Source organism: Petaurus breviceps, unplaced genomic scaffold (genome assembly GCF_028583685.1).
Source record: "Petaurus breviceps papuanus isolate PSGF00001 unplaced genomic scaffold, PetGlider_PUasm1.0 454, whole genome shotgun sequence".
NCBI lineage: Eukaryota > Metazoa > Chordata > Mammalia > Diprotodontia > Petauridae > Petaurus > Petaurus breviceps.
Window position 1 is genome coordinate 1,493,768 of NW_027186342.1, and position 26,896 is coordinate 1,520,663.

Here is a 26,896-nt window from a genome sequence, read left to right on the forward strand (position 1 = left end):
AACGGGCCCCGGGCTGGTGTTTGTAAACTTGCCTCGGTCCCTGCGGGGGCAACGGCAGCGGCGGGGCTGGCACCGGAGAGTGAGCACTGGGGGAGGGGTTCTCCCGTACGGGAACACTGCTGGAGGCTGCGCCCGGCAGGTAAGAGCTCGTCCCGGGGAGCAAACCGCGGCTCAGGCAGACGACTGCGCCTCAGGCCCCTTCGCAGGCCGCGGGGGAGAAGCGCGGGCGCGTGCGGAGCAGGCGGGGGAGGAGGAGGAGGAGGAGCAGCAGCAGCAGGAACCGCGGCGGACGGCAGCGCGCGCGCGCACTCCTCTCTCTCCCCACCCCCTCCAGACACCCTACACCCCCGGCCCGGGGCCCGGCCCATCCTGCCCGAGCGCGCGCGCGCTCGGCCTCGGCTCCAGGCCGAGGGAAGCCTCGTGCGCGAGCACGCAGCCCGGCCGCCCTCCTCCCTCGGCGCTCGGCTCTCTCACAGCCCCGCGCCCGTCCTCCGCGCGCCGCCTGCCCCTGGGAGCTCGGGCGCTAGCTGCGTCTCCGCACCTCCCGCGGCGTTGCCCGAAGCCTGTACCCACGTGGGCCCAGCCTGCGGGCCGTGTGCCACTTCCGCCTGACCGCTTGCCTGCCAGCGCGTCTCAGAAACTTTTCTCGGGCGCAGCGGCTGCTGCCAGGGGTCCCTGCAAAGTCCCCAGGGTCTGTTGGCTCCCCTCCCCCACTTCCCCCCCCAGCTGCTTTGTGTGCGAGATGCCGGCCCTGTGCAGCTCCTGGGGGGGGAGGGGGCGGCCACCCCTGCCTCGAGGGCATTGTTTCTGGCCGGGTCCCTCCCGAACCAGGGAGAGCTGTGTACGTCCTTAACCAGCTGGGGACCTCTGTGAGCCCCCGACCCTCGGCATCTGTCAGATGGAGACGATAGCGTTCATTGTATCCTGGCCTGAAGTGTGGGGTGATAGGTGCAGCGTAGTGCCCCCACCCCTTAAATGATCGCAGACCCTCTAGTCCCCCAAAAGTGTCCTGTTTCCTTCTTCTGCTTCACCACCAAACTCGGAGGGAAAAAAGCGAGAACGATACTTACGTCTGCTTCCTTCCCTGTCTCGACCCCTCGAGATACGGCTTCTCGGCCTCAAACCTCGACCAGAGCTCTTCCCCCTGGCCGCACATGGCCAGACCCCCGATAGATTCCATTGATTGTCCCCTCTCCTTGACATTCAGACCCTCTTAACCACCCCATTTCAGTCGCCCAGGTTAGATGACTTGAGAGACATCTCTAATCAGTTGCCAAGTCTTGTGAATTCTGTCTCCACTGCATAACTTACATCTGACCCTGTCTCTCCCCTAATATGGCCCCCACCCTAGTACAGACCCATACCACCCTGGCCTCCTCCTGATTGGGCTCTGGTCCCTCCCATCTCCAAACCCTTCTTCAAATTACTGTCAAAGTGAGGCCCTGACACTCCTTGTTCAAAAAGCTCCAGTATGGAAGTTCAGCTTTTTTGTGTTATGGACCCCCTTTGATTAAGCCCGTTGACTCCTCAAAATAATGTTGAATGCATAAAACAAAATGGAATATTACAAAGGAAACCAACTGTATTTAAATAAAGACGTAATTCTTTTCCATCTAAGTTCACAGACCCCCTGACCCCTTTACATATATCCCAGGTCAATAAATTTACTCCACTGGCTCCCTGTTGCCTCTAGGATAAAATGTCCAAGCCCTTCCCAGTCTGGCTCCAGACTCCTTCTATAGACTTGTCTATACCTTATTCCTCTCTGCTCTCTCCAGGCATGCCACACTGACCTGTTTGCTATTCCTCATGAATAATATCCATCTCCTGTCTGCCGTTTCATGGACTGTCTCTAAAGCCTGGAGTTTTCTCCCTCCTCATCTCCACTTCTTTGTAAAATTTCTTAGCATCCTTCAAAACTCAGCTCACATGCTGCCTCCTACAGGAAGCCTTTCATAAATACCTCCATCAGCTGCACTCACCTCCCCCTAAAAAAATTACCTTCTACTTACTTTCTATATACTTAAGTTATGATTGTCACTACTCCTTGAGGGAAGAATCTTTTTTTTTTTTGCTTTTTCATAGGAGCAATTGGGGTTAAGTGACTTGCTCAAGGTCACACGGCTAGTAAGTGTTAAGTGTCCGAGGTCAGATTTTAACTGGGGTCCTCCTGACTCTAGGAGTGCTTTATTCACTGTACCACCTAGCTGCCCCAAGAATCTTTCTATTCCTAGCACCCATAACAATGCCTGACACATGTTAGGGGCATTAGTAAATGTTTGTTAACTGGTTTGCTGGGAATTAAATTTTGATTCCTAGTTATAACATTTAATTGTTTCTTGAACAGGTAACCTCTCTGGGCCTCAGTTTCCTGATCTGCAAAATGAGGAAGTTGGATTAAATTATTTCTAACATCCCTTTCAGCTCTCATGATCTTTGTATGCCCAACTTAACATGACTTCTTTGTGTGAGCTTTTGTAGAACAACTCATAAAATAATTCCACCCAATAACATCATTGTCTGTTTTTCAGCAGCTGGATCTCAGTAACCCTTGTCTCACTTTCTAGTTTCAGGTTTCTGAGACAGATTCAAAGCTCCCTCCAGAGACTCGAGCTGGACACTGAAGACAACAGGTTTTCATTCTATTCTGAGAACGGGCAGGAGACCATCAGAAAACAGCGACTGGGGTTAAAGAGCCCAATTGTTGGGACGTCATCTTTCCTTTGGAGGGCCCTGACTTCCAGAGGCAGCCCAAGGCCTCTCAGTATGGCAGCAAGGGCATGCAGAGGACATGGAATGAGGAGGCCACAGTGAAATGTTGGTAGTTCCTTCTGAATACACACTAACCAAAGGAGTAAGAAACCCTTGAGCTGCTGGATCGAGTTAAGTGAAGTGGGCGGCATGGCTCAGGTAAGGCAGGCTGGAGTGCTCTTGAACCTGTGCCACGCCAGACCATAGGCTCTGTGCTGTGTGGGGCACACCAGGAGAGAAATATTTCCTACCAGAACTATGCTTTGGACTGGTAAAATAGCTCAGTTTTCTCCTGAAGACTGTCCCTCTTTCTGCAGCCTCGACAATGAGGCTGTAGGTCCCTTAGAGGAGGGGGATGGGAAGGGTGAGTAAGGGGTCCATTTTTTAAGTTAAAATTTTTTTTAAACAGAGGACTTTGCAAAGCTTTTTCTGCCATACAAGCAAAAATTTGCCATGGACTTGTGGCTAGAAGTTGGGAAATGCTGGCCTAGAGAAAGGAAGAGAGGCAATCTATAGTCTTTACCTTCACTGAGCTCCTAGTGAAACAAAGCAAGTAAGGCATATGCCCCAGGCACAGACGTAATGCTTAGAAAGCAACACATAGGTAAGTGCAGATAAGGTATAAATTGAGTACTCACCTGCTAAGGAACTCTCCTTAAGCATGATTAGGGAATTATGGTGGGTGAGTGGATAAAACACCAAAGTGGCATGTAAGAGAATTTTGTATACTTCCTCAGACACTAACTCACCATGGGACTTTTGGTAAGCTCTTTAAGCCTCAGTCTCTTCATCTGTAAAATGGGAGTAGTCATAACTAGTAATATCTGTCTCATGGGATTGTTGTGAAGATGGAGTGAGATGAACATGTAAAAGACTTGTGTAATTGTCAACCATAATTATTGTTGGTAATAGTCTAATAACATTAATAAGGGGATTAATTCCAGGAAGGGAGGATAGTTTTAAGCAGGGCTTTGAAGGGGAAGGTGACCTTAGGAAAGGATATACTCTCAGCCAACTGACTTTTCCATACAGCCTACTCCAGTGGCCAGGCTGTGTGCAGGGGGTGCAGGGAGGTATGTACTTCAGCCCTCAGAGAACAGAGAACTCTCAAAAAGAGAACAGAGAACCACCTGTCCCTGCCCGAACTAGTAAAAACTGTCTTTACTTTCAAGCAGTATGGATTTCCATCTACTGGACCCTGGCAATTTTAGTATCTCTTTAGCTCTGCCCCTTTGATGGAACAGAAGAATCCTTGAGATTGTCCAGACAGCTGTAGTTTGTTGTGTGCCTTCTTTCTCAGGCCTTTACTAATCATGTACCTTACTTAGTCACTAGTAAGCACCCATGCTAGCCTGGGAGAGTATTTCTGATTAGTCATCTACTACTGACCAGCAGGGTTCTATCTCTAAAGCTCTCTTAGACATTCAAATCCTCGCAGCCACAGTTTGCCCTGAAAGGCATATAGTCTATGGGACAGGATGATTTGCTGATAAAAGTTGCTTAAAGTGCACATTCTGGGAGAAGAAAATTTTTTACAGTACTTCATCTTTCTAGCATTTACTTCACTACTATTATTGCTTATGTAGTTTCTAGGAAAACAGCAACTTAATTCTCAGCTTCCCCATTGGCATGTAGAAGCCACAGTTGAATTTAATGCTTCCTTTCCCTCTTGAACTAGATCTGACTAGTTTTCAAGGTGTTTTTCAAGGTCAGTCTCTGTCTTTTTTGGAGGGTGGGGTGGGTAATTGGGTTAAGTGATTTGCCCAGGGTCACATAGCTAGTAAATGTCTGAAGCTGCCAGGTACTCCTGATTCCAGGGCTGGTGCTCTGTCTGCTATAACATCCAACTTCCCCTACAAGGCCACTCTCTCAATCGCCTAGCTCTAGACTTTATTGTGACCATTGTTGGTTATTAGGGGCAAGTCTCAAAGTAGTCTTGTCTGCTTCCAGCAACCTCTCTTCTAATTATCCCTTGCTCCTAAACTGATTTGGGCAGCTAGCTGGTGCAGTGGATGTAGCACTGAGCTTGGAATCAGGGAGACTCATTTTCATGAATTCAAATCCAGCCTCACACACTTTCTAGCTGTGTGTCCCTGGGCAATCACTTAACCCTGTTTGCCTTAGTTTCCTCATCTGTAAGTTGAGCTGGAGAAAGAAATGGCAAAGCACAACAGTCTCTTTGCCAAGGAAACTTCAGCTGGAGACAAGAAGAGTCAGACCTGGCTGAGATGACTGAACAACAAAAACTTAAACCAGTGACCAAGTCAAAGTACAGGCCCAATATATAAATTATCCTTTTGTGACTTCTCTACCCCTAAAATTCAGCGTGTGCTCTGTGAAGATCTGTGTTTGTATATTATCCACTTTGAGTGAAACCATTCTTAGACAATAGGTTTCCCTCTACAAACTTTGGTCAGTCAGAGCTGGCTTGATCTTGGGCTGAACTTGGAGTCAACAGGACCTAAGTTAAAAGCACACATCTGACACAGACAGGGTTGTCACATGCGGGTCATGACCCCTTTCAGTCAGAAAAGAGGGGTGATGATGCCACCTAGGGTTATCATGAGGGTCCAGCAAGTTACTCAGTGCCAAACTCTACACTGCTATCTGAAAATGTCTATTTTTTTGTCATTAACAAGTGAGAAACAATGGACCAAGAGAATCTTCTTCACAGGTTAGCAGTATATTTCAATAATCTCACAGTCATAACCATAACAAAGTCAAAATTGCATAAAAATAAAAACACAGTAGTAATCAGGACAAAGTAACATGTAGGCAGGAATGGAGATGACATAATTCATTTTCTTACTCTCGTGTTCACCCACTCCTGTCTTTCATGCATATTACCTATCAAACTACCTCTTATTTATGTACTATGGCAAACCAAATCTCACGTCAAACTAGGTATTGGGCATAAACAGTTCCAATAGTCACAACACCAAGTGCAGAAATCAAAATCATAACTAAGCAGCAGAAGATGGGAAATAAAAAAGATAATAGAATGGGAACAGATACTTCCTTACTATTATTCAGAAATTGATGTGTTCTTCATAATGATTCCTGAATCTGAGAAACAGCTTGCTCTTTCCCTATCTATGGATAATTCTCTAGATCAGGGGTTCTTAAGTTTGGATCTGAGAACTCGAGCGTATGGTGGGTTTTTTCTTTTAATTTAGATAACTGTAGTTTAATATCATTGTCTTCTTTGTAATCCTATATATTTTATTTTATGCATTTAAAAACCTCGTTTGGAGAAGGGACCTATAGATTTCACCAGACTACCAGAGGAATTCATGCTACAAAAAAAGTTAAGAATTCTAGATAAACCTATCATAGGTACTCCAAGCACTGTCATACTTCATGCCCATCCACTGTGGCCACAGACCAATAATTTTCAGCTCTAATGGTATAATTAAACTTACAATAGGTGCTTAATAAATACTTGTTGATCAGCTGGTTGTCCTTAAGCATAATTGCATTCTGTCTGTGTTTCTACATTATTCACACAGATGAAATACAGCATACTTATTCACATAATAGAGCCACATTGTGCCTTCCTTAAACCTACCAGAGAATATAGCATTAGGTTTCTTTTTCAGTGCCTGCATGAATTAGGTCCCATTTCCCACAAAACACCTTCCATGGTAACAACAATTTTATATGCCACTGACGATGAGAATACAAATTCACATTTACATGGCACATTAGGATTTATGAAGCACTTCCTAATGATACTTGGTCAGCTAGGGAGTATAGGAAATCCTAACCTCCTTGTATAAATGAGAAAACTGAGGCTCACTGATTCTCTAAGGTTACAGTTAATCCATGTTAGCAGGACTTGAATTCAGGTCTCACCTTACTGTCCAGCACTCTTTCTGCTTCGGTCTAGGTATTTTCATTCTAAAACAGGAAAACTAAATATAGTCCTAAATAATAAAATAGTTGAATTAAAATCTTATAAGTACCCAACTTTATGTCCATTTATGCTTTAAAGCTGTCCAAGTTCATACATCACAGAATTGAATCTGTGTAGAATTCCAATTAAACCAAAATGTAAAATATAGTTAAAGATGGAACACATAATGGCATTTGCTAAACCATATTCTGATAATTGAGATGCCCTGGGGAACTCCTGTAAAGAGAAACCCTTTGTACAGACAAACACTTGTCATCATTACAAAAACAGGTCATATTCATGTAGCTTTCACCACAGTAGACTTGGGCAATGAAACATTTCTCTCTGTCCATAAATTATTAGTTCAGATTTTATGATCCAAAATCAAATTTCACCACTAGGCAAAGAAGCCATTCCTAATTCCAGGATATGGTCAGTCTTCTTTTTAATTCTAACTCTAGACTGCTAGAATTTCTTAAAGAGCTCCTTCCTCCCCTCTACCCTTTTATTTCCTCCTATAAAGAGTTAGAAGAGTCTGAAATAATTTCTAACTCCTTAAATTCACCCCCTCCCCTGTTTTGTTTTGTTTTGTTTTTAAGGTTAATACTCTGCCAGAACAAATTAATACCTGATATACCAGCATACACAAGTTTAAACGGTAAACTCAACACACATATACTTGTATAAACACAAGCAGATTTAACATTGAATAATAAAAACTTTCAAAGTAAATGAGTCAGTGCACCTCCTTCCTGTCTTTGTAGATATAGAGAACTGCAGGGCTGAGCAATACTATGTACTGTCAGATTAAGTCTGCATTGGTTAATTTTGATGAATTACATTTTCTTCCCCCAACTACTACCACCACCACCACCACCCCTTTTATTAACAAGAGATGGCATTCTGGCTGTGGGAGGGAACTTATTATTTGGTAATAATAAAGGCAGTGCAAAAACTAAAAATAGTAGTAATTTTTAAATTATGTGATTGAAGTAGGATTAGGGTCAGGGATTGGATACCTGTGATTTCATTGATATAAGGAGCTCCCTGATGAGGAAATTCCACCTACTAATGCAGGCTAGCACCTTCCCTGCAACTTGGCATTTTAGAGAGTTACCTGTAGTGCTTAGAGAGGTTAAATCCACTTGGCCAGGTCACAGAGGCAGGGCTTGAACCCCAGTTGTCCTGGTTTCAAACCCAACTCTCCATGGCACTGTGCTGCCTCTTGTGATTGAAATAACAAAAAAATAATTTTTTTAGTGGTGAGGGGAGGTAGTAAATGAGTAAAAATGAGAATGGGAAGGAGGGAGAATTTGCCTGAGGAGGGTACTAAGTCCATTAGAAAAAATATAAATATATTCATGCTCCAACAGGACGAGTTTAGCCAACTTTTTAAAATCTTCCTAAGTTTCCCAGTACTACATGTGAAATAGAAGTCATATCATTAGGAAAGTCCTTCTGAGGGACTCATATAAAGTTCCAATTTCCAATTTAACTTCCAGGTAGTTTACAGGGGAACCAGTTTTCATAATTCTCCCTCCCCCTCCCCAGAGCCTAATCATTATTCTAATTATGTCTCCCTTCTAATCAAGCAGCAAGCTTTTGTTCAGACTCTTTTGCTGAGCATTGGGAAAACAAAGGAAGGTTAAAACAGTCCTTCTCCTCAAGGAGTGTACAGGTATATACTGTATACTATGAAGGCAACAAATGCCATTGCCCTCTTTCCTTCTGACCACCCTACCCCTTAGCCTCTGAACCCACAAAGTGGACACTCGGTCATATACCATCCTTGCTGGCAAGACATGACGACTACTGCAGCTTTACACAGATCAGACCTAACGTGGGACTTGTGTATAGCTTCAGAGAAGGCTGGCATTTCTCAGCCTCTTGGGGACAAGAGCACATAATGCAGTTGACGTGTCTTCCAGGGTGACATAGTGCACAATGTCACCAATAATTTTCTTTGTGTTGTTTTCAAATCTTTTCATCTGTCCTCAAAGCTCTCGTGGCATCCCCTCTCACTACCTGTCCAACTGAGCACCCCACCTCATTCTCTTTTTTTTTTTGTTTTTGTGGAGAGGGCAAGGCAGGGCAGTTGGGATTAAGTGATTTGCCCAAGGTTAAGTGTCTGAGGACCTCCTGACTCCAGGGCCATGCTCTATTCACTGCACCTCTTAGCTGCCCCCAACCCTACCTCATTCTTCACGGCAAAAATTGAGGCTGTTCAGAAGAGCCTCTTCTCCCTTCCTCCTTCCACATCCCTTAGATGTCTTCCCCCACTTCTTTACCCTGTCTCACATGGCCCTTCTCCTTGCCAGGACAAAAACCTCTGCATGTGAGAGAGATCCCATTCCATACCATCCGCTCCAGCAGATTGAGCCCTCTGTCATCCCCACTCTCCCAATATTCTTCAGTCTTTCCCTATCTGCTAACTGCGTCTGTGGCTTACAAACATTCTCTTGACTTCCCAATTCTTTAAAAACAATACAAAACACAAAACCAAAAACCTTCACTTGAATCCTTCCCAACCAGCTTTCATCCTGTATCCCTCCTCCTTTTCTTGGCTATGATCAGTGCTTTAGCTTTCTCTCCTCTCACTCTCTTGCAAACCTGTAAACCCTCTGCATGCCAGCTTTTGACCTCCCCAGGCCCGTGATCTCTCAGAGGCCATGTGTGATGGCTTCTAGATCCTCGTCCTTTTTATCTCTGAAGCTTTCCACATTGTCAGTCCCTCTTGTTGATCCTTTCCTTACTGAGTCTTCTCCTACCTCTCTGAGATCTACTCCTGACTTTGTTTTGTTGGATCTTCTTCCAGGTCACATTCACTAACAGTGTTTGTTTTCCTAGGTTCTTTCCTAAGCCCTTTTCTCTTTCTCTTCTACACATGATTCTCAGACTTTTTCAGTGGCAAAAACAACTTGACAGAACCTCTGTACTAAAATCCTCTAAAATTATCATCTTAATGCCTGTATAGTAACAAACCACATAAGTTTCATTTTTAAGTTTGGTCTATTCCAGGGTTCTTTGCTGCACAGCTAGAGAAACGTTGTCTACATTAACTTACTTGTTGCTCTCACTAGCTCACACAGATTCAGCTGTCATCTCCACGTAGGTGACTTTGGATCCATTTATCCAGCCCTCACTTCTCTCCTGACCCCCAGTGGGCCTCTTGGGCTGGACGTTGCATGGACGGCTCAGACTGACATGTCCAGAGTGGAGCTCACCATCTCCCCCCTGCTTCCCATCCTCCTCTTTACTGTTACTCCTCTATGGCAGTAATGGATGTCATTGATCATGCCCCGCCCTCCTTACAGCCTGGGGGCCACTGTCCCTTCCTTCTGAGCCCCCCCCACCTACCCAAGTGCTCATACCCTCCCTGCCATACCAGCTCGCTTTCCCAGCCATTCTCACAGATGGCCCGAGGGTCTTTCCCAGAGGGTGGGTGTGGCCTCATCTCTCTGGGCTCCCTCTTACCTCTGCTTTTTCAAATCCTTAACCATCCCGGCCCCTTCTACCTTTCCCTCCTTTAAGGGAGAGGTTGTTTTTGCCTTTTGGGGGGGAGCATCCCCAGCACAATGCTGTGCTTGCACATACTGTGTGCTTATTAAATGTTTGTTGACTAGCTACTTATTGACTTTGCTTCCCTTATTGTACTCTTTAGTCCAGCTACACTGGCCTGCTTGATGTTCTTTGAACACAACATTCCATGTCCTGAATCGATGCCTTTTCACTGGCTCTCCTCCTTAACTCTGCCTCCCCATTTCCTTCCAGACTCTGCCCCCGTCTCACCTGCAGGAGGCATGCCAGGCCTTTCCTAACTCCACTGCCTCTCTCCTCCATCTCCGCCTCAGGTCCTCAGCACCTCTCACCTGGACTAGAGCAGTGCCTGTCTGGCTGATGTTGCTGCCCCCAGAATCTCTGATCCATCTCCTCCTCCACACGGCCGCCAGATGATTCTCCCTAAGGAAGAGCGGCTGCTCAAGCAGAGGTCTGGCCGTATCACTCTGCTGATCGGTAGACTCCAGAGTCTCTGCTCTAGGACCTTTGGAAACTTGATCCTGGCTGACCTTTGCAGCCATCAGACATCCCTCCCTTTCATGCATTCGGTGTCCAGCCACATTGGCTGTGCTGTCCCTCCTCGCTGCACTCCACTTCTCATCTCTGCCCCTCCGTGTGGGACCCTCTTCCCATATCTCTCTGACTCCCTGGTTAGCTGCTTACACCCATGCTGCAGGAAGCTTTTCTGGGTTCCTCGGCTGCTCATTCCCCATCTTAAACGATGTTGTATTTATTGTTAATGCACAATGTATAGTGTGCACATATGTAACAGTGCCTCCATATGTACTGAGTGTATGTATTTACACACACACACACCCCCACGTGATGTGTTGCTCCAGTAGAATACAGACTCCTTGGAGCTGTTTTGTCCCTGTTATGCCCTGTGCCCATAGAATAGGCACCTGATGATGCTTAGTAATCTGTTGTAGAAAGTAGAAGACCCTCTTTGTCATTGTGCTCCAGGGGAGGCTCTTTTGCTAGCCCTCTGGTGGAACTTTAGCAGCCTCAGAGTCCCAAGGTTGGTCCCAACTTAGTTCTGGTTGCTACCTTTCTCTTATGCCTTTGGTTTCTTTACAAGAGGAAATAGTGTGTGCATATATACCCAGAAGCAGGAAGGCTTATAACACCCTTCCCTCTTTTGGGGGGAAAGTCCTTGCCCCAGGCTTAATGAGTTATTACTACAGTATGTCTGAGTATTTTCCTTAACTACCTCAACCCGGGTGCCTTCCTCTTTCCGTGCTGCCTTAGAACACCCTTAGTTCCCCTTCTGTTTCTTATACTACATATCCCATTTATTAAGTGTCCCCTTTTAGGATGACTTTGAGGGTTCACGCAGCTTTCAGTCCTCAAAATAGGGATACTTACAGTGTCCCAGGAAGCCATTTATTTTAGCTAGAGGCCACAGTGAGTAGAGCACTGAACTTACATGGAGTCCAGAAGAGCTGAGTTCAAATCCAGTCACAGAAACTAGCTGTGGTATCCTGGGCAAATCACTTGACCTCTCCCTGACTTGATTTCTTTCTCTGTAAAATTGGGATGATAATAGCATCTACTTCTGAAGGTGGTTGTGAGGATAAAATGAGATATTTGTAAAGCATTTTGCAAACCTTAAAATGCTGTGTGAATACTAGCTATTATTATTGGCTAGGTGGACTTAACTGATCCGTTTTGGAGGTTAGAGTGGAAGACGAGGGGTAGGAACTTGCTTCCGTACCACTTTATAGCTGAGAGACCATATGACTTTTAGTCCCCTAATTTGGGAATGATAAAGGTAATATGTTGTAAAAAATTATAGCTGAATGTCTACCTTTATGAATGATATTCAGTCAGGTACAGTTATAAAGGCAACTTTCAAATCCCCACTTTGTAATTATCCTAGCCTTGGGGAGCTCTCAGTTTAAAGGGGAAAATGAGATGGTTGTCCAGAAAAAAACACATATGCACCTACATACATGCATAGAGTTATAGATCCCTACATATGTACAGAATCTGTAGCCGCTCCAGAATCTCATTTTGGTTTAGCTATAATGTCACCCTCTGTTCTTGAAGACTAGTGGGTTTTATTCAGTGGAGAAAGCTTCAAGCACAGGTCTGGTGGTGGATTATAGATTGTCTGTTATCTCAGTTGAGAGGAGCTTGTCACTAAGCTCAAGGTAATGAACCCTGAAAAGTCATCTTAAATTAGGGATTGAGATGCATCAGTAGAAAGAATATTCATCCCACTGAGATTACCCAGATCCTTGATGTATACCGAACATGAAGAAATGGGAAAAGATCAGTTGGAATCAATTACTGCTTAGCAAAAAGAAGTTTCTTCTAGTAAAAGAAAGGAGTGATAGAAGCTGGAAAGAGCCGGGAAGGGCCTTGGGTACCGTGAGATGATACTAAAGTAGCAGAAGTTGATGATTCCCTCTGAGCAGGTCAGTGTTAGAGGTAGGACAGACTGACCACAGCAGAGGTGGCACAGTGGGTTGGAATGCTCGGCCTGGAGTCAGGAAGACCTGAGTTCAAATCTAGACTCCTACACTTATTAGCTGTGTGAGTAAGTCATGTCGTCTCTGCCTCAGTTTCCTCAACTGCAAAATAGGGATGAACAACCCCTATTCCCAGGATTGTGGTGACGATCAAATGAGGCTCGTAGGACAGTGCCTGGCATAGAAAATGTGCCATAGTAATGCTTTTTCCCATTCCTGCCATTAATCTCATAGTAGATAATAAATACTTGATGAGTTCAGAATGAATATAATCACAAATCATTAGAAGAGACCTTTGGAGAGTGTCTATTCTAACTCCATCATTGAACAAATAGGCCTAGATACATATAAGCAACTTGGCCAAGGTCTGTCCTCTTCCTTGGGTTAGAGTAAGAGTAGAAACAAGAGCACAGAACTTGGGGTGAGGAGACCCCAGGAAAGTGACTTAACCTCCCAGAGCCTCCCTGACTCCATCTGACAAATGGGGGAACAAGACTTGCACTGTCAGCTCCACAGGATGGAGAGGAAAGCACTTTGTGAACCTTGGTATATTCTGGTAGTCCCAAATTATTGCTGATTGAGGGTTCTCAGGATATGAGGGCTCTTCTGAGGGTGAGAGGGAGACTTTCCTGGGACAGGTTTTCATCCCCTGCTTTCTCCTCTCCCATGATCCTTTCCTCTTCCATTTCAGCTGAAATCTGAACCTTGGCTCTCTTTGCCACCTCTTTGAGACTGGAAATGACCCAAGGGCTGAGCGAGGTCTTGCAAGACTACTCTGAATAGGATTAAATTCTGGCTCAGAGCAAGCCCATGACTTAGTTGAAACCAAACCAGCCTCTAGAATACAGAGTGTTGGGCTCAGGGTTTTCTGTGCCCAACCTCCATTATTCTCCTTAGTTTCTTATATAATAATAATAATAAAGGCTAACTAACATTTATGTAGCTCTTGCTAGTGCCAGGCACTGTGCTAAGCACTCACAGTTATCTCATTTGATCCTCACGACAGCCCTGGGAGCTGGGTGCTATCATGACCATTTCACAGATGAGCAAACAGAGGTTAAGTGCCTTGCCCAGAATCCACATAGCTAGTAAGTGTCTGAGATCAGATTTGGACTCTTTCTGATTCTAGGGCCAGAGCTCTATTCACTTTGCCACCTAGCTGTCCCTTTTAAGTAAAAGAAAAGACCAGTTTTCAAAGCAAACAACATGCAACAAGCATATCAAAGTAAAAGAATGACTGATTCCTGGTAGGATCAGTCAGGATCAACCAGTAAGCAACTTAATAAGAGTTCCTTATTTGCCAGGATAGTCAGAAAGGACTTCCTAGAGAAGGGGAATGTCAAGTAAGGGTTAAAAGAAGGTGAGGAGTTATGTCTTGAAGAAAAACAGTAGCCATCTCAGGCAGGAAGAATGGCAAGCTTTATAGCTGCGCTTAAAGGAAAGCAAAGAGAGTATCTGGTGATGCTGGGAAAGAGGAAGGCTGTTCTGGAATAGAGGTTGGCTTGTGCAGATCAAGGGACCAGCTGTGTGGGTGAGGGAGCATCACCAAGATTAGCTGAACCTCTCAAGTCATCTGACCTCTCTTCTCCCAATCTAGGCGAGTCTCCTAGCCTGTGAGGGCCTTGCAGGTGTGAGTTTGGTCCCCACGGCAGCCAGCAAGAAGATGATGCTGAGCCAGATTGCCAGCAAACAGGCAGAGAACGGGGAGCGAACGGGCAACCCAGAGGTGCTGAGGTGCTCAGGCCAGGTACAGCACTGCGAGTTGAGCGACCTGGTTTTCCGTAGAAAACTCTGGGCTTTTGTTCAGCCAGATAGGGAGATGTCCCTTCCTTTTCTCGGCGCCACCAGTTCCCATTGATTGTGCTGGGGTGGGGTGAATGGGCATTTTTTTTTACATCTGAGGGAGGGTCTTTTCCCTGCCTCTAACCTTTGGATGCCACAGCCTGAGGAGCTGTGAGAAGATAAGAACAGAGGTTCCCACTGAGTCCCCATTGTCTGATCATTGGGACAGGAAAGAGGGAGGAGTCCATCGTCTATGACTCATGTGGGGGCTAACCATATGTCTGAAAATCGTGAGAACCTCTTTTCTTATCCTGTCTCTGCCCGTTTTTATCTCTGAAGTAGACCAAAGTGTTAAATACAATCTTGTGTTTAAAAGGGTCATCGCAAAGATGGAGAAAAGTCACGAAACCGAAAAGATGACAGCACCACAGCTGAAGCTCCTCCACCAAAAAAAGTTAAAAAGGCAGGTAATGGGGCAGGCATGCTTGGGGCTGAGGGGTCCCCTTCAGCCCTCTGCTTTGCTGGGATCATTGCACTGAAGTCTAGATCACCTCAAAACCAGTGGCAAGCTAGGGGAGACTTGTAAGGCCTGGCTCCACGTCCCCTCATTGCTCTGCATTGCTGGCTTCGTGGACCGAGGCATGCCACCCCTCCAAGTCCTAATTTCCTCCTGTGTAAAATGGGGGTACAGGTAGCATAGCAGAGTGAAAAGAACACTGGACTTGTAGCCAGAAAACCTGAATTAGAGGCCTGACTCCTTTAGCATCATGAAGGGCCAAGTTAGGTAAGCTCTCTGGGCTCCTTTGCTAATCAGTAAAATGGAGACAATGATGCTTGTACTGTTAATCACAGAAGAGTTGCTAGTCTGCATGTGAGGAAAGTGTTTGTACACCAAAGAGTTCCCTTTACCAAGGTCCTCCCCAAAAAGGTGCTGTGAGCATAAGTGCTTTGTGAGCCTTAAAGCAAAATATAAATATTATTAAGGTTAGCTGGGATGATATAATGAGATAATAAACATAAAAGGCTTTGTTCAAATTGTTCCTTAAGCTGTATGGATTGCTGCTTGGTTTCTGTCCTGGGCTAATGAGACAGGGAGGAGGAAGTGGCAACATGTGGGGTTCTTTAGAAAAGGCGTAGACTTGACTCCTCTCAGGTCATCTGTCATGTCACACATCGGCCAAGGTAAACCATTTCATCTTCGTCTCCAGACTTGGATTGACTGACCCCAGGAAGGGAGAAAAAGGACCCTCTTTAGTATAAGCAGAAAAGTTAAAGTCAAGCAGCTACCAGAGATGCTACAGTAGAATAGGGTTTTCTAGGAATAGACAGACGTTGGGGGCTTCCCTTAAGGTAACAGGCCTGATTGTCATCCCTAGATGGTGGTTGTGGAGCAGAACGGCTCTTTTCAAGTGAAAAGCCAGAAAAACTTTATTTGTGAGCAGTGTTTTGGAGCCTTTAGAAGTAGTTATCACCTCAAGAGGCACATCCTCATTCACACAGGTAAGCCTTCTGCCTATTGGGAGAGAAAATAATCACTAACACACGAGGGGGGCAGGTGAGAGAGAGTCTGTGTCTGTGTGTCTAAGTAAAGATCCCCTGTAATCATTAAGTAAAAACAAGGCCACAGAACCTTTCCTTTCCTCCCAACCCCTGGGGACCTTACTTTGTAAAAGAAAGATTGGAAATGGTAGAAAGAATACCTAAAGACACGGGGAAGTGATGTAGTTAACACTGAGCCCAGTGAGCTTTGGGGGAATGTCTTCCGCCTTTCCATCCCACTCAGAACACCCTTTCAGGTTTCACTGACAGAGGCCAGAGTGAGGGGGATAGAGGTATCAGGAATGTACCTGGTATAAGGGTCCCTATCATACTGACTTCTGTGTTCTTCTTTTCTCTGCTGTGTCCAGGGGAGAAGCCATTTGAATGTGATGTATGTGATATGCGATTCATTCAGAAGTACCATCTGGAGCGTCACAAACGTGTGCACAGTGGGGAGAAACCCTACCAGTGTGAACGATGTCAGCAGGTATCACCCCAATATCTCCATACTCACCATGAACACATACTCCTCTTTACCATCAATACACACCAGGACTTCTTAAACTTTTTCCACTCAAGACGTCCTTAGTGCTTCTTAAACTGGGTCCTGACCTCATATGGGTGACACTGCCCTTCTTTAGGTTGAGGTCAGCACAGAGTTTGCTTGCTATAAGAGTCTAGGCTTCCCAGCCCTGATATCCCCCTATCTCCCTCAACTGTGATGGGATTAGTATCACAGGGTGATCTAAATTAGGTCTTTTTAGAGTTAGTCTTCTTACAAAAGAGGACTTTAGCACTGTCCACTCATAGTGTCCTGACCACTAGTCCTGACCAGTGTCAGCATTAAAACAGTATGTGTTGTGGTGACACCCATTGTCTTTTTTCCTAGTCTTACCTGAGACATGCCTAGGGACAGGTCAGTTTAACTGCTCGATCTGCATGTGCAGAGCCTTGAAGTGGCATTAGAAGATACAGAGGGAGAGGGAACGCATGCTATCGAGCATTTCCCAGTGTGATGGGAGATTTAAAACCCCAGACTTAGACAACATTGGAAAAAGTGCAATATCATTGAAATGCAGATATTAGGACATGGGTCGGGTCAGGATGGAATAGTGGAAGGCGTCTGGATCTGGAAAAGTTTGGGCCCAGCTAACTGGTTCTTCAGTTTTCTTCTTATGAGTTTACATTTTCCTTTTTCTCTTCTCAGAGCTTTTCCCGGACAGATCGCTTGCTCAGACACAAACGGATGTGCCAAGGGTGTCACTCCAAAACCCTTGATGGGCAATTTTCCCTCTAGGCATGGGGCCCAGGGTGGTGGGAAGGATCAGAAGAGCTTGCTGAAGATGCTGCCCCCTCTGGTTCTGATGGTGCCACCACCTCCCACACTTCCACATGCCTCTTCTTTCTTCTCTTCATGGAGGAGGGGACCAGGAGAGTCAGAGACCTAACCTACATCAGGGGACAGGGCACCAGAGCCACAGCCCTGTAAATAATCTGAGATTTTGGTGGCTGGAGGGGTTTTTCCAGCAATTCCTGGGAGGGTTGACCAATCTCTGAACCCTTGATTAAGCCATGGAAAGGGACTCAAGATACAGGACCAAGACAGAACAGCGGATCACACAGCCATGAACTCCACATGGGAGTGGAAACTGGGAAGGGGATGTGTGTGAATGTGTATATATGTATATGTATACATATGCGTATATATGTACATGTATATGTATGTGTGTGCATGCATATATATGCATACGTGTATATATATGCATATATATTTAATCCAAAAGTGATTTCACCAGATGAACTGTGGGTATAGGTAAAGTGAAGGCATGGTGCCCTAGGGCAAAGCAGGGACTGTGATTGTCCTGATCATACCCCCACACATGGCATTCTGGTTGCATTTTGCCTTTGGCGTTTACATGCCCTGTACCTCACCACTTTCTCTGAGGCAGGTGGGGAGCAGAAATGGCCGGCAGCTGATCTTACCATGGGCTATAGAAAGAGGTCCCTGGGAGGCAGGGGCAGTTGGACGCAAGCAAGAGTGTACAGGTACCTCCTCCCCAGGGGAGTAGCAAGAGTTGTGCCCATGTGTGTTTAAGCAGTGTGTGCGACACAAATACTTGATGGGGCTGGCTCAAGTGCCTTTGGAGGAAGCTATGGAAGGAGACCTGGGGATCACTCCCCCCTCTTCTTAGGGATCCTGAATCTTGAGGGTGGCTTCCATGTAGCCTGATTTTCTGATTGCCTTCCCCCATTGCCACTGGAATTCAAATTAACGTGGCTGGGTTGGAAGTTCTGGGTGCCAAAAAGTGGATCAGCACTGTGCCCTCTTAGGAGTCCAGCTGTTCTGTGTCAAGATTAGACTTGAGTTGGGTCACAACCTGCTGAAGAAGTAAATGAAACTGGAGTCTGCCTTTTATCTCATTCCTGTAGTGGGGAGGGAAGTGTCTTTCCCCTGTACCTACCCAAGTCCTATCACTGTATTGAGATGAAGATGGTTGCTTCTTCGTAACAAAAGAATGAGAGAGAGGGTCTTGTTTCCTCCTAATGGCCCTCCACAGCCCTGAATGTGGGGGGATGTTGGCAGGTAGGGGGGTTGCTTGTAATGACTAATGGAGCTAATGTGGACTTTATTTTAATCAGTACTCTAATCCCCATGTCCACTTGTTCCATACCCCAAAGTTTGATTGATTAGAAGTGTTTTATGTATGTGTGCAACACCTGTGTGGATGTTTTGGAATATACAGTAATGGCAAATTGAGCCAAGCGCCTCCTCTCTCCCGAACCCAAAGGGTTCTTGGGAAACTGAGCAGCATCTTGGTGATTTCAGGGGATTTGTATATTGAGGATTTTGTTATTTAACAAACTGAGGGCTCTGGTGTTTCTGGCCTAAGCTGAGAGCTAGGGATTTTTGAACAATGGCCATTTGGAATGAAATCACTCCTTCCCTTGAGGCAAAAGGTGTTAGGCATCTCTTTGGGAAGTGCAGCTGTGTCTATCCCTATCTCACATCTTAAGTCTGGGAAAGTTTGGTCAGTTACCTGTGTCTTGTGAATAGGGTAGGATAGTAGGAGGTGGGACTAGATGAGAGCAGGGCTGGAAGAGCTTGTGTTCCTCTGGTCCTTAAACTTGACAAGCAGGGGGTATGGCAGCAAACTTGTGACCATTCCCTATAGATGGGCAGTAGGGGCCAGAGAAAGAAGGAAGAAATCCTGCTTGTTTGAAGGGGAAGGACTTGATGAAGTCAGAAAGGGATCCTTGGCTTTCACATTCTGCACTGGCAGCATCTTAAGACTTTGTTCAGTCCTTCCAATTTTAATTTCACACCCATTTCCCCTGGCCTGAATTCTATGCATTCCCCCTCCCCTGTGCAGTGAATGATCCCTGGGAGGGGGAGTCTTAGTGATGTCAGCCAGCTTCCTGGGTGTCAGGGAGGTGAGCCGGGATTGCCGGGGTCTAAGATTTCCTCTAAATGTCAACAATGAGGAGTCTTATGAGAAGCAAGGATGGATTTAGAAAGATGAACCACAAACAGCTCTTAAAAACTGGGAAGGCTTCTTCCCACCCAACCCCCTTGCCTTGCAAGGCTACTTTTAGAGGGGGTAGGGTTTTTTATGGGGGTAGGGAAAAGAGTGGGAAATCATGTGAATGGGTTATGTGCTGATGTGTTGTAAGTCAGACTGCTTCTGCAGCTTTTGCCAGAGCAGCCGAAGGAATGGGAGGGAGCTAATGAGTATATAGTAAGGGACCAGGCCAGGACAGCTCACAGCCATCACTAGCATGTAGGGGGGAGCCTGTGGCTAATTCTGTTGCAATGGGTGCTAAGACTTTAGAGGAAGGGGGGTGGGTGGATAGAAGGAGGGGTGCTGGACACCTACCCATCCAGGCCTAGGAGCCTCACCTAATGGAAGAAACCACAGAAGATTGCAAGGACTCCTGGATTGAATCTTCACCACCTTCCTCTGTGCTGCAGATACCACAGCTGGGAGGAAGGGGAGATGAGCCAGTTTATAGGGGAGTTGCTACTTCAATGTAGCATTTACCCAAATTCCTATATCCTCCAGTCCCTAGCCTTCCTTTTTTGTCCACCCCAGCGTCTAAGGGTCATAAAGACCCCTTTACCAGCCCACAGCGGCTGTTTAGCTACTGATAATGCCCCTTGGCCTGGTGGCCAGAGGGGAAGTAGTCTCCCTGGCCCCCTGTTCCCAACTCCCTCTTCCCACCATCCTACACAGGCCTTGGAGCTTTTATTTTCATCATCCCCTTCACTCTCACCTTCCCCCTTTTTTTTTTAATACACTTATTTTGCTATTGGGGGGCGGGAAGGGAGTAACAGATGGACAAGAAATTTTAAATGGTAGTTTTTATAAGATGTTATAAACTTGTATCTTTTTACCATTCAAAGTGCAGTGTATGTTCCTTTGTGACATATTTAGAATATTTAAATAAAATGGGGGTTTTCTACAGTGTCTGCCTTTCCTGGGGAGGGGTCCATTTCAGGTTGCCTTTATCACAAGTTGGAGAAGGAAAATTTGGCATCCCCACTTGTGCCTTTTTTTAAAAAACTCTATTGTACCTCCCCTACCTGTGGATTTAAAGGCAATATCATTTGGTTCACAGTCCTGCCCTTTGCCATAGAACAATGGGGAAAAGCAGGGGATAGCAATAGGGTAGAGATGGTAGACCTAAATAGGAGTAGAAAATTTATAAGGAAGTGCTTTCCAAAGGCCCTGAACATAAACAACCAGACAGAAAAAATCTGCACTTTCCAGAACCAGGCAAAAGCAAAATACCTACTCTCCAGTTGGACTACTAACTCTGGTGGCTTCAACACAGTAGTTTTAGCCTTGGGTACAGCTCTGGTATGGGATTACAAAAACTTCTGGCCCTTGTGGAGTGAGAGGGTTTCTGTCCTGCACTTTTTTTTTTTTTTTTTGGAAAGCAATCATTTGTTGGGTAGGAAATTGCCAAAGGGATGAGATGGTAAGGAGCACTGTTAGGGGAATAAGAGTGAGAAGTGAGCCCTGAGAAGACCGAGTCAGGTTTAAGAAGGGCCCTTTTGGGCTTGTGTGGAAGGGCAGAATCTAGCCCATGAGCAGCTGCTTACTGTGGGCTCTCCTCTTTCGCCTGAAATTGAGGATTGATGGTGGTGGTGATGGCACTTCTATAGAGGGGGTTGTCATCCTAGGGGAAAACGAGAAGATAGCAGTGGGGTGAGTGTTGGAAGCTGATAAGGGAGGCTGATTCTGCCTTCACCCATCATTTCCCTAGTCCTTAGGTTTCCTTGAAACAAGCTTCACCTTAGATGCCATGAGAAGACAAACTGGAGTGGAGAGGGACAGGACAGGACCAAGACAGAAGGCACGGGATTAAGGAACTATGGGGTAGGGAACAGAATCATGGCGCCAGCAAGAGGGGTGCTCTAGGTAAGCAGCCAGAGTTGAGGAATATGAAGCAGGGAGCAGGTAAGGTTGGCTGTGAAAGTGTCCTGAGACCTGTGAGCTGCAAAAGTGATGAGAGGGTCTAGGGGCAGGAAATATGAGAAGCGTGTGAGGAAAAACATGGATGGCTCCTCACCTGGTTCCAGTTGAGATGCTTCCTTTCGCTTTCAAAGCGCTTGAACTCTCTCCGGTCATAGATTTCCACGGTGAGTCGATAGGCCAAGACAAGCACCAACCCCACTAACACAATTCCCCCCGTACAGCCCAGCACAATGGCCTGGGTGTGATCTGATCCCCCTGAAAAGTGGAAGGGTGGTTACTAAGGGAGCCTGGGGAGGCCTAGAACCTCCCTAGGACTGCCTGCCTAACCTGTGCCCATGGATACCTCCTATACTCAAGAAACCAGACCCCCAGCTCTGCCCACGGGACTGAGCCTATCGTGTAATACATCCAAGATTCACAACCCCTCTCCAACATGTCCCTCGGCCCCCCCACTACAGCCTTCTTCACCATGACCCCAAGTCCCCACAGCAGTCCCGCCCATACTCACTCTCTCGAGGTCTCACTCTCAACACGACCCTGCCTTCAGCCTCATTCTCCACCAGAAAGAAGAGCAGCTGATTGTCCACAGTTCTCTCCTTGCACCAGCCATCATCCAGCAGAGGCATCAGACTCACTGTTACATTAGCATGGGCACAGGCCATACTACAGTTGCTGGCCAGTGGACCTGTCTTGAAGGCCCCACATTCAGCACAGTCCCTGTCCCACCAAATGCCAAGAATCACTCACAGACACTCCCCAACAAGCCCCCTCCCAAAACCCATACAATTCAGTTCAATACACTTTTATTAAGTGCCTACTCTCTGAAAGGCACCTAATGCAATGCCTTGGGCTTCCCCGTGTATTGTTTGGGTCCCAACTCCTTGGCACTCCTCCTTCCTGGCTTCCCCAAACCCTAGTACCCAAACTCTTCACCTGTGCTTCTCACACGGTGTCTTGCAGCCTGGGCACTGATCACATAGGGCACCATAGTACCCCTCCAGACACTGGCACTGGTTACAGCGACAAGAGCCGTGTCCATTACAGAACCCCCCTGGGGTGGTACACTTGCTTGTGTCCTTGCTACATTCACAGGCTTGACCTGTGTGGTTGGCATCACAATGACAGACTCCACAACGGCACTGGCCAAAACCTGTGGAGAGAAAGGAGAAACTGAAACGCCTCTCCCCTTATAGGCAAACATCTTGAGGTGGAGAGCATCTGACTCCCTGGGTGTTCATTTGGGCTGTCCTGCTTACCCCATGTCTCCTGAGCACCCTCCTAGAGACAGTATTTACCCCCCTTAAAGCCCTTCCAGGTACCTGCACAGAGGATGCCTTCATGCCGCTCACAGCTGGCATTATCACACTCGCAGAGATCCCCTGAGCTCTGCCCACTGCAGCTGCACCGTCCACATTGGCACTGACCCTTCCCACTGCAAAGGGGCCCTGTCCCATTGGGTGCCCGGCATCCGGACTCTAAATCTGGTGATGACAGCTCTGCCTCTGAACATTCACAGAGCCGACCGACACGACCAGGAGCACAACTGTGGGTTGGGAAGACGGGGGAAGAGAGGCGGGGAGAAAAATGATGAAGTGCTTGCCCGTCCTCTTCTCTGTGCCTTAACCTATGCTCCTCTCCTTCAGCATCTTCCAGCCCCTGCTATTCTTCCCTCCTCTCTGTTCAGGGAAGATTTAAGATGAAAGTGGGAGAGGAAAGAAACTGACCACATGCATCTGCCAATCCAGATACCAGAGGTATAACATGGTGAGAAGATGATCAGCAGTGTTTCACAAAAATAATATCCAAGAAAAGATCTGGTAATAAAGCCTGTAGTCTCAGATTTCTGCACACAATATGGATAATATTCAAAATGAATTAGATTTTAACATGATCATTCCAATTTTATGGGTATCACTGAGCTTTGGTGATATGGAACTCAGAACTAGAATATGGCTCTAAAGGAGTATATTTTACTCAATTGAAACAAAAATGTTAAAAGGAGCAATAGAATATTTACAAGATACACTCTTGTGAGTAAATCTACAAACTAAAGGGGAGATTTGGGTGAGGACCAATGGAAAGATACAGAGAAGCAATATTATGTAAGTAAACTAAAGACCAACTAGACAGAGGGAGGAAATAGATGAATTTGGGAAACAGGTCACAAGCCTGGCACAAAGGCATGAGAAAACAGTGATGACAACCTTCTGGCTATCCAGAATCTGCTGGAATGCACTCTCTTGCTCTGTCTCACTCTCTCATACATACACACACACGAAGAGTAGCTAATAAATTCTTGACTTAGTTATAATTTAATTCTTTGAAGGTGGATGTGACAAGGGGAAATGTTCTTTGTGGCCTGATTTTGATCAATGAGGAAAAACTGATTATTGAATCACACATGATAGAAACCTTGGGAGGAGGTGACCACTATATCTTAAAATTTATGAAAGACATGAAGAGGTAAGCTGGGCAAAGCCTGATGTCTGCTTTGGAGTCATGGAAAACATTTCAAAAAGTCAAGATAATAGATAAGTTGGATCTTAAGGCTTAAAATTCTAAAGGCTAACTAAATGAGAAGCTCTTGAGAATAAATTTCTGAATATTAGAAAAATGAAAAATACCTATAAAGAAGAAAAGGAGACACTGTTTAAAGAGATTACTATGGATGCGTAAGAAAGGGCCAACTTAAGGTTTTAAAACATATACAGACAAAAATCTTACTGTAATCATTTGTTATGGTGTGAAAGTGACGGTGGGTCCTCAAAAGAGTGTAAGTTTTGCAGATTCCATCAAACTCAAAAGGCTTTAAATATGGTACCTACAACAGACTATTGTCTGAAGACTAACCTAAATCATAGACTGATCTCCAACAGGTTGGACTGCTAGTTTATGAATTTTTTGGCCATGGTCACCCACAAAACACAAAAAAATAGTCCGGTCCTCAGTCCTGTGCAGCCCCCTTCCACAGTGAACTTGACTATTTCTTACCAATAAATCAATCAACAAACATTTATTAATGTTTTACACTGTGCTAGGCAGGCCAGAAGATCTTAAGAATCACATTGTCTTTTAGACCATCAGTAAGCATTACCTCAATTGTTAGCACTCTAAAAGTGATATGACCAGCAGTTGGAATGAAATAAGCATTTATTAAATGCTTGCTGTGTAGCAGGCACTTTTTACAGTGGTAAATGCTTTTTACAAATATCATCTCACTTGATCCTCATCTAGGAGGTAAATGCTATCATCATCCCCATTTTCATAGCTGAGGAAACTAAAGTAAAATGCTTTTCTCAAGGTCTCACAGATAGTAAGTGTCTGAGGTCTGATTTGAACTCAGGTCTTCCTGACTCCAGACCCAACAGTCTATCCACTGCCCCATCCAACTAATGGTTTTATCCATACCGACATTCTCACTTTTTATAAGTGAAACCAGAAGACAAAGGGAATTTGCAGTTGGATGAAAGTAATACCTCACAGATTCTTGTTGAAAAGGCAAATAATGGAGTAAGAATTATTTTTTAATGTGTTCAAGGAGAAGAAGAATGTCATGGAATTTTCAGTCATCTTACCTCTCAGTAATTATGATGAGTACAAACAAACAGATTATCTAGGAGATAATTGCAAATTATATGCCAACATCTGATGTAATGGATGAAGAATAAAAAAATTCTACAAAAAGCTCTGACAGCCTCCAAATTAAGTCAACACAACGTTGATATTTGGTGATTCAGTGCAAAGGTTGACAGTAGGTGAGGATGGCAAAAAGTATGGCAGAATATGTGGTTTGGAATTTAGTCATAAAAATGACCAAAGGTTTGTAGGTGATTTAGAAACCTCAGACATATGTATCATGAACCATTTCTTCAAGAACAGAATGGGGAGGTGCATGACTGATTACTGAAATGCAGTTATATCAAAATCAGCTATTTGATGAAAACAAATGCCAAAACACCACCAAATTAGAAGAGAGACTGAAGATAAATCATTCCAAGCAGGTACAATATCTCCAACCAGATATATTTAAAAACAAACTACTAGAGAAGTTTAATAGTCACTACGATGAGCAGGCCCAAAGTGCTAGAAAATCAACTCATTCAATCAATACCATATCGCCATATCAAGTGAAGGAATGTATTGCCAAAGGCAATTATGTTTTAGGGTACATTTGCAAAAACATTATAGTAGAAGATAATGGAAGATTCTGAGCAGCCTATTAAGTTATGAAACAGAAAGAAAAAAAAAAGAAGGCAAACCTTCAGAAAGCTTGGCACGAGACCCAACTATGCCAAATCAGCCAAAAGCACTTATAAGTAAATTAAGTAGTAGGACAACAAATAGATGCAAAATGGAGTAGATTTTCTCACTTTTCTGTAGTTATCTGTCCTCATAGAAGAACCACCACATTTGAACTCTTAACACCCTAGTACTTGTGCTATAAGAAGAAATGGGATAGGGGCTGCCAGGTAGCACAGTGAGTAAGAGCACCGGCTCCAGTGTTGAGAAGACCTGGAGATCGAATCCCGGGCTCAGACACTTAGCACCCACCCAGAAACACCTGGCCGTGTAACCTTGAGCAAGTTACTTAACCCCAATTGCTTAGGGGCGGCCAGGTGGCTCAGCGAGTAAGAGCACCGGCTCCAGTGTCGGGATGACCTGGATCAAATCCGGGCTCAGATACTTACCACCACACCCAGAAATAACTGGCCGTGTAACCTTGAGCAAGTTACTTAACCCTGATTGCCTTAAAAAAAAAAAAAGAAGAAGAAGAAATGGGATAGCACTAAGGAAGATAATGTCGGTAAAAGCCCTTACTTCTGTGTGCAGGAGACAACACAATTATAAAAGCATTCAGGAATCAATTTTCAAAATACTTCTAAGAGGGGAAGATTCCAAAAGAATAAAAAAAATTACTGATAGTATTATTACCCCCAAAAAGCAACCAAAAAGACATTAGCAACTATTAACCCACATACTTATTTCCAGATGTCTAATGTCTATGAAGAAGGGAGGGAATTAGAAGGGCCAGGGGAGATTTCACAGAATAAATAGCACCTGATTTGAACCTTAAAGAAAGACAAATATTCTGAGAGGAGAAGAGGAGTCAGTGTATTCCAAGCACTGGGAATAGTTTATGCAAATGTACAGAGTACTGAGTTCTAGGGAAGAGCTGAGTGTCCAGTTTGAAGGGAGCACAATATCAGGAGGGCTGGAAAGACAAGTGGGATCCAGATTATGGAAGGTCTTAAATGGTAAACTAAGGAGATTATTTTATCCTAGAAACGATAGGAGAGCTGCTCAAGGTTTCTGAGTAGGAAGGTGGCCCAGTTCTAACCTGTGACCTGGGAAGATTTCCAAGCACCTGTATTGAAGATGAACATGGGAGAGGTCTGGAATATTGGATTCTGGGAGAC

The 26,896-nt window shown here is 45.2% G+C and overlaps 3 protein-coding genes across 5 annotated transcripts in view; 1 reads left to right on the forward strand and 2 right to left on the reverse strand.

The window, feature by feature from the left end:
- CSAD (cysteine sulfinic acid decarboxylase) overlaps positions 1 to 1,329 on the reverse strand; it is a 33,982-nt gene extending 32,653 nt beyond the window's left edge. The window contains exon 1 of one of the 2 annotated variants that reach the window (XM_069101190.1): positions 1,071 to 1,329. The gene's annotated coding sequence lies outside the window, so the exon portion shown is untranslated. Of the gene's footprint in view, positions 1 to 32; positions 166 to 1,070 lie in introns of those variants that run through there. The other variant, XM_069101187.1, reaches the window with a different exon arrangement.
- Positions 1 to 20,400, forward strand: ZNF740 (zinc finger protein 740). 2 transcript variants are annotated; one of them, XM_069101193.1, is made up of 8 exons: positions 1 to 139; positions 2,568 to 2,910; positions 3,161 to 3,355; positions 14,276 to 14,425; positions 14,837 to 14,923; positions 15,837 to 15,960; positions 16,368 to 16,486; positions 17,207 to 20,400. In XM_069101193.1, the coding sequence occupies exons 4-8, from the start codon at positions 14,342 to 14,344 to the stop codon at positions 17,294 to 17,296; spliced, it is 504 nt and encodes a 167-aa protein (XP_068957294.1). In that variant the 5' UTR covers positions 1 to 139; positions 2,568 to 2,910; positions 3,161 to 3,355; positions 14,276 to 14,341; the 3' UTR covers positions 17,297 to 20,400. The 2 variants fall into 2 exon arrangements, with proteins under 2 accessions (XP_068957294.1, XP_068957293.1); XM_069101192.1 differs by lacking the exon at positions 3,161 to 3,355.
- Positions 20,342 to 26,896, reverse strand: part of ITGB7 (integrin subunit beta 7) — a 25,856-nt gene continuing 19,301 nt past the window's right edge. Inside the window, 5 exon segments of the mRNA XM_069101185.1 lie at positions 20,342 to 21,180; positions 21,574 to 21,734; positions 21,988 to 22,196; positions 22,413 to 22,629; positions 22,799 to 23,022. Of these exon segments, the coding sequence (XP_068957286.1) occupies positions 21,100 to 21,180; positions 21,574 to 21,734; positions 21,988 to 22,196; positions 22,413 to 22,629; positions 22,799 to 23,022 (892 nt within the window). The 3' untranslated portion in view covers positions 20,342 to 21,099.